General features: G+C 38.1%; 1 protein-coding gene and 1 pseudogene across 1 annotated transcript; one reads left to right on the top strand and one right to left on the bottom strand.

The window, feature by feature from the left end:
- The first annotated feature begins 559 nt into the window (after window positions 1-559).
- On the top strand, window positions 560-1,063 carry LOC118349899. The gene has a single exon (XM_035695846.1). It carries the CDS (start codon window positions 560-562, stop codon window positions 1,061-1,063), a length of 504 nt encoding a protein of 167 aa, XP_035551739.1.
- A 5,824-nt stretch (window positions 1,064-6,887) lies between these two features.
- On the bottom strand, window positions 6,888-11,415 carry LOC108999591 (annotated as a pseudogene).
- Between the last annotated feature and the right edge of the window lie 527 nt (window positions 11,416-11,942).

Genomic DNA, 11,942 nt, shown 5'->3' with positions numbered 1-11,942 from the left:
GGGAGCATATTTCTGTGGACTTTGTTACAAGCCTTCCACGAACACTAACTGGTCAGGATGCAATATGGGTGATGGTGGACCGTTTGACGAAGACCGCTCACTTTGTGCCTATCAAAGTTTCTTATAAGCTGGAGAAACTAGTCGAACTGTATATATAAGGTTGCATGGGGTACCCGTATCCATTGTGTCGGATAGGGATCCTCGTTTCACTTTGAAATTTTGGCGAAGCTTACAGGAGGCCATGGGCACTAGGTTAAATTTCAGCACTGCTTTTCACCCGCAGACAGATGGTCAGTCGGAAAGGACCATTCAAATTTTGGAAGACTTGTTGAGAGCGTGTATGCTAGATTTTAAGGGAACCTGGATTCGACACTTGCATTTGGTCGAGTTTGCTTATAATAACAGTTACCAGGCTAGTATTGAGATGGCACCTTATGAAGCACTTTACGGTAGGAAGTGTAGATCTCCTTTATATTGGGACGAGGTGGGGGAAAGACAGATTTTGGGTCCAGAAATCATACAGAAAACAACAGAGAAGAGAGAGACCATTCGAGCCAGAATGAGAGCAGCTCAGAGTCGACAGAAGAGCTATGCAAATAACCGTCGTCGCCAATTAGAGTTTGAGGTCGGGAATAAAGTATTCTTGAGGATTGAGCCAATGAAAGGGGTCATGAGGTTTGGAAAGAAGGGCAAGTTGAGCCCTAGATATGTTGGGCCCTTTGAGATTCTCGATCGGATTGGCCCAGTTGCCTATAGGGTAGCCCTACCACCGGCACTCTCAGGAGTACACGATGTATTTCATGTATCTATGCTGAGGAAGTATGTACCCGACCCCACCCACGTTATCGATTACGAGCCTCTTCAACTTCAGGAAAATCTGACTTATACAGAAGAGCCGGTGCGGATTGTAGAGAGAAAAGAACAAGTATTATGGAATTGGACTATTCCATTGGTTAAAGTGGTATGGAATAATCATGCTATCAGTGAAGCCTCTTGGGAATTAGAAGAGGAAATGCAAGTCAAGTACCCACAGTTGTTCGACGAAGATCCCAATAGCTTGTGACAAAATTTTGAGGATGAAATTTTTATTAAGGGGGGAGGATTTAATACTCGGCCCAGGGCCTGGGCCCACGAATTTATGTTGTCTTTTATTCTTTTCATTTCTGGAGACCACACACGGCGTCGCTTCCAGGTAAATATATTTCCCCCCATTTTCATTTCCTTCATTCCCACCACCACTGTCTCATGCCCAGTTTTCTCAACATTGATTTTCCCTCTCCCGATTTCTCCTCTCTGATCTCCCCACGTTCTGCAGTTACTTCCGGTTCCTCATGTGAAGATTTTCCCTTGCCATTTCGATTTTCTTCTCCTTACCCACATACCGATTCATCCTTTCGGGAATAGTTTTCCTTGCTTTCTCTCCGTGTATCTGCAAAAGCTTGCTACGGCTTCTCTGTTTTCCTTGTTTGCTACGACGGTGAGTTATCTCTCTCTCTCTCTCTCTCCCTTTCTCTGTTTCTCTTTGTCTCTCCGACTGCTTTGTGACTGTTAGTAGGTTGATTGTTCTGTACAGTCGGCTTGTGGGTCTCTAGTTACTGGTAGTGATGCCGAGCCTTGCATCAGAAGTACTAGACTTAGTAAAATCTTTTCTCCCACCATCTGATTTCAACATCATTTTTATCTTACCCTCTGTTTAATTTTCGTACACATCTCCTATCCGTTTGAATTTGTAGTGTACACTTTAACCACACACTTATTTTATTTTTCACAGTGTAATTCCCCTCCATCGAGCAGTGCCTCCCTCGTGTTTGTCCTGTTCTTTTCGTCGAAGAGTCTAACGCAGGTAAGCGACGTTGCTCTCTTCTTCCCTTTTATTTCACTGATTAGAAAAATGGGAATTTTATGTGTTTGTAAGTTTAGTTATTTTTAATTATTTATGTTAAAGTGTGGTGTTTTGGGTTGATGTGTGTGGCGTATGGAAGTGATTGAGCGCTGCCGAGGTGGGTTATTGACTGTGTGTGCAATGGGTGTTTGAGCTGGTTGTGTTGGGTGTTTTATGAGTGGCGCAGGTACCCAAGTCTTGAATTGTTGAATGACTATAATATATGATGGTTGCGCTGAAGTTTTATTTTTGAAGGTTGGAGTTGACGTATTGTTTGTGTTATGTTTTAATCATCGGAGTTGCTGTTGTTGGTTTTGGAAATATTTATTGTTGGTTTGGTGTTGATAAAAGGTGGCTGCTTTTGGGTTTAAATGCTAATGGTTTGAGGAGGGTACTGTTCGGGTTTAATTTTATGATAGTTATTGAGTTAAGAAGGGGTTGTTTTGGTTTATTACTCAATAAATAGTAGCTTACTGGATTGGTTTATTAAATGTTGGGTATATGTTTTGTTTAGGTGGTGTCACTACTAGAGTTCCAACTCAAGATGTTGGTAATACACGGAAGTCAGGTAAGCATGTTTGTTTGAAAAGAAATACGAAACGACCTCAAAGGTTTGTTCTGCATATGCATAAACTCTATATAAGAGAAAGTATTTTCTGTCATGACTAGTGTAGACATGAGATAATTTTGTGTATCCTGTTTCTGAATTATGCAAAAAGAGCGAATATGAAAATCTAAAAGTTTTTGTTATGAATAAATGAAGATGTTTTGATTCTGTTTATTTCAAACATATGAAATGATCTGAAGCTATTCAGTATTTTGTTTTGATATGATGTGTCATCTGAAAAACCTTGGCATGAAGTTCTGAATCTGTATCTGAATGTGACCTGTTTCCGATGATGTTCCGTTCTATTTCTGTTAAGGCCCAACCACGGGTATAATGGTGGTTTATAACCCTACCACGGGGTTAAAACATGGTATACGGCCCAACCACGAGTATAATGGTGGTTTATAACCCTACCACGGGGGTTAAACATGCTATTTGTCCCGATGTGATGCTATGAGATGATATTGTTATAATGTTTTCAGTTTGGATATACCAATGGATTTTCTTTTTGGAAATAAGTTTATCTTTCTGGAAATTTGGTTCTGATGTTTTTGTACCATGTTTTGTTTTTGCATTTCGAAAGTAAAATATGTTGTTTCTATAGTCTGAAGAAAATGTTTTGTTCTGCTTATCAAATGTTATAAATGCTCATGTTTACATGCTAGTATATGCTCTCTGCTTGTTGAGTTGTTGATAACTCACCCTTTAATCTTCATAATATTTCAGATGACATTGATGGTTCAGCTGAGGATCGGTATTAGAGATTATGGACAAGATTAGCAGTGAATTATTGTTGGGTATCTCGTTGTATTAGTGCTGATGTTGGATGTTATTTATTTATTAAGTTCGCTTTAATGGATTTAGACGGTTTATGGAGACTTATGTCAATTTTTTCTTATTCTAGTTTGTTATTTGAGACATGAAGAAGAGTTGATATTTTATTTGGGTTGTTGGATTGAAAATTGGATAAATGAGTTTATATGGTTTATTAATTTGAAGTATTTACGTTTGTTTTGAAGTTTTGGAAGTATATATTTTTGAATTTGGAAGTACATTAGCTTTGTTGGATTTGATTATCAGGTTATATGAGTTAACTCTCTGGACCCTCGAGGTCGAGGCGTTACAGCGCGTCTATACTATTTATGGGATGAGCCATGGTGCATGGGTTGAGATTTCAATATTACTAGCTTTCCCAGTGAGCGATCGGGTCACTATTGGAACTCCTCGGCCATGGAGGAGTTCTCTGAGTTCATATTTGATTTGGACCTCATGGACCTTCCCCTTGTTGGGGGCAAGCTCACATGGTCAAATAGCCGGGATTGGTCCAGATTGGATAGATTTCTCTTCTCCCCTTCATGGGAGGCTCACTTTCCGAAGTTGTGTAAAAAACGATTGCCCCGAGTATGCTCAAACCATTTTCCTATCTTGTTAAACTGTGGAGGTGTTCATGGGGGACTCCGGTATTTGAAGCTTGAAAATATGTGGCTAACAACTGAGGGTTTTACAGAAAAGGTCCGTTCTTGGTGGTCTTCTCATCAGTTCACAGGTACTCCTAGTTTCATTCTTGCAAGTAAGCTAAAGGCTCTGAAGTAAGATCTAAAGAAGTGGAACTTGGAAGTCTTCAGCAACATTGATGACCAAAAGACTACCCTCATGGAGGAGCGAGCTACAGGAGTTAGAAGGGAGGGAAGTGTTGGAAGATACCTTAGAGGAATCATTATTGAGAAAGAGTTCAGTTGTAACAGAACTCGAAAGGGTGTTGTTGATGGAGGAGACCTCGTGGCGCCAAAAATCCAAGGCACTTTGGCTAAGTGAAGGTGATAAATGTACAAAATTTTTCCAGAAAGTGGCTAATTCACATAGGTGTAGCAATGCTATTGAGACTAGACACTCCACTCAGGTACTTAAGTGCTCTCTTCCCCCTCTGAAATAGAAGGCCACGGAGGCATCCCTGTTGACATGGAAAAGGCTTATGACTATGTGAATTGGGATTTTCTTTTATATTTGCTTGGGAGATGTGGCTTTGGTGATAGGTGGATTTCATGACGTCGACGTTGTATCTCTACTGCTCGCTTCTCGATATTAATTAATGTCACCTCTGCTGGCTTTTTTAACAGTTCTTGTGGTTTGAGGCAAGAGGACCCATTGTCTCCTCTACTTTTTGTTATCGTTATGGAGGCACTTGGTCAGATGGTGAAGGATGTTGTGGGTGGTGGTTTGTTATCTCGATTATTAGTGGGTAATGGTACTAATGGCTCTATCTTAATCTCACATCTCTTATTTGCAGATGATACTCTCTTTTTTTGTGAAGCGGACCACGGCCAGATTCAAAATTTACGAGCACTTTTGTTATGCTTTGAAGCCGTTTCGGGGCTTAAAGTGAACCTTGGTAAGCCCAAGATGGTTGTAGTGGGTGTGGTGCCTAGTCTCAATAGCCTGGCAAGCCTTTTGGATTGTAAAGTGTCATCCTTGTCTATGAAATATTTGGGCCTACTGTTGGGAGCAACCTTTAAGGCTAGAGCGATTTGGCATGGGGTTGTGGAGAAAGTAGAGAAAAGGCTGGTTGGTTGGAAACGATTATATTTATCGAAAAGGGGTTGACTCCCCTTAATTAAGAGCATGTTATCTAACCTCCGCACCTATTTTTTTTTCTCTCTATTTCCTTTGCCTACAGGGATGGCGAATAAGATTGAGAAATTATTTCAAGCATTTTTTTTTTTTTTTGGGGATTGGGGGAGGAACCGGAAATCCATCTTGTTAAGTGTGTTCTCCAATTTCAAATGGTGACTTGAGAGTGTGCAAATTGAGGATTTTCAGTAAAGCCTTATTTGGGAAAATGCTTATAGAGGTACCACCTGGAGGGGGATTCACTATAGAAGGATATCATAGACTCTAGAGTACTTTTTTTTTGTTGGGGGGGGGATGACAGAGTTTAAAAAACCATATCCATTTTGTGGCTAGAGAGGGCACCAGAATCAAGTTTTGGAAAGATGTTTGGTGTGGAGATTGCGCTCTTGATAGGGCGTTTCCAGATCTCTTTCATTTTGCAGCTATCAGGGATGCAGATTTGAGGGTATCTTCTCATGGTTCCCACTAGTGGAATGTCCTATTCAAGAACATGATTTGTGTTTCTTTCATATACTCTCTATGTACATGGGCTTCATTCCTTTTAATAAAACTGTCTCTCTTATTTAAAAAATGAAAAAGAACATGATGTATAAAAGGGATTCTGTACTGCAACATGATGTGCAAAAGGAATTCTCCACTGCTTAGACTGAAAGTGGGGTATTTTTCTTGCTATCAGCGAAGGTCTAAGTCGCATAGCTAATTAGACTATGTCTAATTGCTTCCGTTTTCTTTGCAAGGGTTCTAATGTTGTTATGTATTATTAAAAGATATTTTCCCCTTAAATTTGAGTTGATTCATTTGTATATCGCAATGATATAAAAAGTTTGTGGTAATGGTATGGACTGTTAGGCTAATGTGCTTTTTTGGAAAGTCTGAGTCTTTGGGGATTCTCAATTTCAAGAGTGATTTGTCAAGTTCTGCTTTTATGTTACGTCACAATAGAAAGTCCAAACCACATTACCTATATTTTAAAAGGACTAGTAATTGATACAATTGGAGCCTATTAGAACCCTATAAAGAGTAATAACTTCTCATTCCCAAACAATGTGGGATCTCATACATCACCTACTCTTATCCTTATCAGATGAGATATCACATTTAATGATTTACCTGTGTTTCAAACTTTTTATAAATTAGCTATTGTTATGTTTAAGTGTAATAAATTGATTGGAATGCAACCAGAATATCAACAACATACCTTGATGTATGGTATGAAAGATTGTAAACAAAGTTCCGCTTGACCAACTATTAGAGGCCGGCTATATGGTCAAGAAAGAGTTTCCTTTTAGAACCTCAAAGAAAAGTTCTTGTTTGATCTCTTAGTCGAATAAAATGCAGAGTTTCCTTTGCTGTCACCAATCTTCAATCTTGAGACGAATGGCTCTTTATTACTTTTGGTGAATGCATTGCATGACAGTCTGAAAAAATGTCTTTACCTTTAGCTGATTAATTCAGTTTCTGGCATGTATGTGACAGTTTAGGGTTTCAGAAGTGAATGCAACTGGATAACATCAAGCAACAAATATTTGTCCTTTGCCTCACTGGACACTACTACCTAGCTTTTGCATTTAAATTTCGTTGATGATGAAATTAAATTGAATCGAACAAAAATACATCATTCGAGACTCTGGTGGACTGTCTTCACAAGGACTATAGTGGACTGTGGACAAAAAAAAAACCAAAAACAAAAAAAAAACAAAAAACGAACAGAAATAAAAATAATTTGATTTTGTCTCTATGTTTTCAGTGTGCTAGTTTCGTCCTTAATTCCTACTCATACCTGTCTTCGTTGTCATCATAGTTGAAGGGTAGGGGAACAGACTTGAATGCACGGTACTTGCCAACATTGTTCAAATGCTCATTCTCCAACCTGTGATGTAAATCACAAGAAATTGAAAATATTAAATTTGCGCAAATTCACAACATGCAAGTAGTCCTTTATTATCCATAACAAATTAAAGCTTATATAAACATGTTAGAAATTTTACTCCAAAATGACCAACAATCTTGGTTACCTGAAGAAATTCCAAATCCCACGACGAATGATTTCTAGGCACGCAACAATGGTGATTAAAGATTCTCTATGTAAGAAAGACACCTTCATGCCCAAAACAATTTGCAACCAAGCAAACCTGAGGACGACATTCAACACCTGCATGCATATATTACCATGAAATTACAAAAAGATGGTTTAGTGTCAGACTTTGATGAAAACTCTCTCCAGTTGAAGTCGTTTACTCACCATGGCTCCAAAATATACACTTCTGTGAGGGATCAGAAGCTTGTCTCTCAGCCATCGGTTCTTAGATTTCTGTTGCAGGAGTCCCCAGTCCAAGACAAGGTCCCAATATGTACTGACAATTGCTGCAATGGCTGAGAAAATCCATGCTAGCGTCCTCCAACCCAAAACCTTGTCGAGACGGTAAGCTGTTCTCATGCTAACAGCCACAATTGTCAGAAAATATTTCAGCCCATTGTATCCTTGCATAGCATCTTTCTCTTCATATAAGCGACGGAGGCACTGAAAAAGAATATGAGGGAATAAGTCCTTGCAACAATAATCATTATGAGTTGTGGCAAAAGAAGAAATTGAGCTTTAAAATATCATTTGTTTTAAAAGTGTCTCCTGTGCATGCCGAAAGGCATGCGGACCCATCTATTTTAATCGAAAGTGGAGTAGATTAGTCGATGTTGGAATTCAAGACTATTGTTTGAATCAACAACTTAAATTATTCTCTAAAAGTGAGTTGGCAACCTGAAGGAGTCGAAACAAGTACGGAATCACTGCAACAATGAAGTAGAAAGTGTTGAATACGTCACTCTTTTTGCAAGTGTTTTGTCTGTTCTTGTAGTCTCCCCAACCGTAGTAGCATATGTAGAACTCCAAACTTCTCAAGGCCTGCACTTGGCTGGTAAACTGATCCGCCAAGAAGAAATCTGGGAGCGTGACCTGTCATATAAAGAAATTCACAAATGTTAATTAATTATTACAAGCACCCACCTCAGTTCCATTTCATTAATCTCTTGCATCATGATCAGTTGTCGACCACAATACCTTGTACAAAGGAGCACAGATACAGTGAAAGAGACATGTGAGGAAGAAGAAGCGACTTGAACGGTACAATATGTTGAATGGAAAGAATAATATGATAACTACAAGTTGCAGATCAGAAAGAGAGGATAAAGTTCAGTACTGTATATATATTCAGACTTAGATGGGGAAAAAGTAGGTAAAGTACTTCTACATATACGAACTTACAAGAACCAAGCTGAGAGGCAGAAGTTCTGTCAATGCTTTGTAATCATTCATTTTTGGGTCCCTTTCCATGTCAAGGTTTAAGAGAACACTAGCTAGTGCTAGTGCTGCAAGACCAAAGTTGCGGAGGAGAACTTGTTGGTAGCCCAACTCGGTTCCTTGCTTGAAGCCGAATATGAAGGAATAGTTGACTCGGTACCGCCTCCAGAAGTATATGTTGGCAGCATACATTAACATGTGCAGAACTATGAAGCCAAACAAACTGCGAGTGAGGAAGGAAGGAAGTTCAACATTGGAAAACTAGAGAAAGTTTTAAATTTCCTCTTTCTTGGATTGAAAGCATATTCATCTGAATCTTTTATTTTTAAAAAGCTTAAAGGTGCTCACAACGAATCCTATATATATATATATATATTTTGGTCACATGTGAAGAAGTAAATAATTAATATCATGCATATTTCCATCTACTTAAACTTTTGGAATAATTAGTATTGTAGACGCTTAAATTCAACATCGAAGAATGATTATACAGTTCTTAAAAAATCTGTTGAGTGGAGATGTAATCCTCGAGAGAAATGAATGTTACCTGTACAGGGGAAACATGTTCTCCATATATTCGGTCGCCCCTTTATTATTCATGAGTTTACGAGTGCGTGTAATTAAAATAAGAGCTAATATCAGAGATGTCATGCAGCTAGCAAAAAAACCTAAAGAGTTTTCCAATGAACAAATCCAAAGGGAAAGAAATGGACATTAGATTTGTCCCCATAATTTCTTCACTGTTAAGAAGTTTAATTCCTTCTAGATCAAAGACCTTACCCATGGAAAATGTAGTCCTATTTCTTTCTCTCTTTGCCGTGGGTCTTAAGATGTTCATGCCTTTAGTGTGGTTAGAGTTGAAGAAATACTTGATGAATGCAGCTTCAGTCCTTTCGCTAAGCTTGGTAACCTATAATGGCAAGTAGCAATCCTCTCATAAGTAAAGTCTTGCTGCGTTTGGGTGCTGAGGTGATCTCAGATGATCTGAATTGATCTGTGAATAGTAATATTTTGTGGATTTCATTGAGATATATTTGAATATATGAAGTAGGTTGAGATATGTGTTTAAATGTACGTATGAGGTATGTTGAGATATCTTTAACGAAAAGTTAAAAAAGTAGTAAATCCTATTAATAATTAGTTTGAGATGGGTTTGACACCCAAACATAGCCTTAGGTCTGATTCATTTATAGAAAGCTCACCTCATCAGAGCTTTCGAGGAAGGAGTTATCCACCATCTTCATGTAGGATTTTCATGCATCCCTTGAAGTAATCTGCAATGTTAAGGTATAAATACAAGGACCAAAATATCAATGTTTAACTCTAAGAAAAAGAAGGGTAAAAAAAAAAAAAAACTCTTAGAAAAAAGAGAAAACGCATATTTCATGTATGATAGATCAACTTATTATGTCTTACACACTAATAATCTAGTCGTCTCCCAAAAAGGGGTTTTTCTAACTAACCAAATGTTGAGTTATATATTTCATGTATGATAGATCAACTTATTACGGGGAGTTTGACTCATTCGCAAGTGTATAAAATGTTAAAATACAAATGATTGAATTCATGTCTTTGTATTAGCTCAAACTTTTAAGATAGTTGATGATTAAATACTTATATAATTATTTTTTCCTCTTCTAAGCTTGACAGTAACGTCTTGGCTAAAATATGTGAGACATATATGATGATAATGCCCAATTCGAAACACTATTTACTCTTTTTGGTGAGGGAAAATACCTTATCATATTTCTTCATGATCTTTGAAAATGCCAGTGTATTCAAAAAGCTGTCTCATTCATGGAAAAGTATCTACTTCATTAGTGTAATGAAGAAGAAGAAGAAGACAAGAAAATCCAACTAGATCTAATAAAAAAACTAGCAATATATGTCTAATACCTGAAGCTTTTGAGAAGCCGAAGCTTCTTGTAAAATTCAATAATAGCCCGCTTAAGTTGTTCTTCAACTTTCCTAACATTTTCCCTGCTGAAATTCAGCTCCGTCTGATTAGGATAATGGAGGATGCTCTTAATGGTGGAGCGAGGAGTCTCCCGGGTGTTGTTTATTTTCACATGATCAAGTACTTCTAGAGGAGCTGGTCTACTGGCCCTGATGTTATTTGGCCTCTGTTCTTGAACCTCTTGATTGACAACATCAATGGTCTCCTCCTCATCTTTTTCCTGATCACTCGAATCATCTGATTGTCCATGGCTATTCGATCCCACCTCTTCAATCAAATCCATCGACATGACATTTCTTCCTGCATATATATGTGTAATTTGAAAGAAAGTACTTAATCTTCTTTTGTAACTTAAGCTCTTTTTTTAACATAATCTACTCGATCTTTTTGAAAGAAAAAGTCAAATCCTTGGATTAATAGCTTCGTAATATATACAAAACTTACTACTTCCTCTGGCCCCTCTCGGTGTTGAAGCCGACAATGCAGCTGCAGAAGCTGCAACATCTGAAGCAAGAGAAGTCATCTCAATTGATCTATCAAACCAGCCTTGAGGATTCTCCACTTTTATTCGAAAAGCAATGAAAGCATCCATTTGCTTATTCAACATATCCGCTTCCTTCATAACCTCCTCCACCTTAGAATTGAAAAACTTCTCCACTTTATTGAATTCATCGTCGAGCCTCCTGAAGTAAACCAACTCGTACTCTCCCCCTTCGTCTTCGGACTTGAGAAACGTAGTCTGATAGATTTGTGAGCCATCCCGGCTTACTAAATTTACGAGAATGGCTTGGCTTTCAATGTCATGATCATCATCGCGGGTAGTGGATGATGGGCTTGTGGGGTGGTCGTTGTATCTTTGTGTAAGGCCGCTAAAAGCTCTGTAAAGTGTGAGTTCTCGCTTTAGGCCGCATGGGGTGGCCAGTGGCCTGTTTCTTTGCTTGAAAGTGTAGGATGTCTTTCAATAAGGTTTTGAGCTTACCATAAACCATGTATGCTTCTTGCCATTCGGGCACCATCTGTGCCACAAATTCCTTTCCAAACTTCATGGTTGTCTTTCGATGAGAGAATCTGGGTGGCTTCGATGAGAGGTAGTGGGAGCTTTGTTTTGTCTTTCGAGAATCTGGTTGTGCTATGGAAAAAATTTCCTCCTGCTATTTAAAAAAAAAAAATCCCTTGATGATGGAATCTTTATTTTTGTGATTGCTTTTGTGTACTGGTTGAGGCGACAATTTGGAAGAAAAAGATGTCCAATTTTTTTATGACATTGTTTGGCTAGTGAGTGGGGTTTTTATTTTTTTGTCACTCCCTTGCCTTTTCTATATTTGAGAACTTTCAAACAGGAACTTTTTATTTTCCACCTTGTAGTCAAAACATAGCTTTGAAATACTCTAGTTCTAGTCTCTTCAGCCAATTAAATACTTTTAGAAAAATATTCTAGTTACAAAGAGATTACACAAAAGTAATCCTACAAACTGATGTGGCTTAATATAGTTCGTTAGATTATAAAATTATTTTTATTATTAAACAGATCTAATAGATCAGATGAAGCCATATCAGTTTGTGGGATTATTTT

Source organism: Juglans regia, chromosome 11 (assembly GCF_001411555.2).
Source record: "Juglans regia cultivar Chandler chromosome 11, Walnut 2.0, whole genome shotgun sequence".
Lineage (NCBI taxonomy): Eukaryota > Viridiplantae > Streptophyta > Magnoliopsida > Fagales > Juglandaceae > Juglans > Juglans regia.
Note: the sequence above shows the minus strand (reverse complement) of the source record. Positions and strands in the feature narration are given on the sequence as shown.

Excerpts from the sequence above, each read along its gene's own strand:
- LOC118349899 (XM_035695846.1), top strand. The coding sequence starts at position 560 with ATGAGAGCAGCTCAGAGTCGACAGAAGAGCTATGCAAATAACCGTCGT.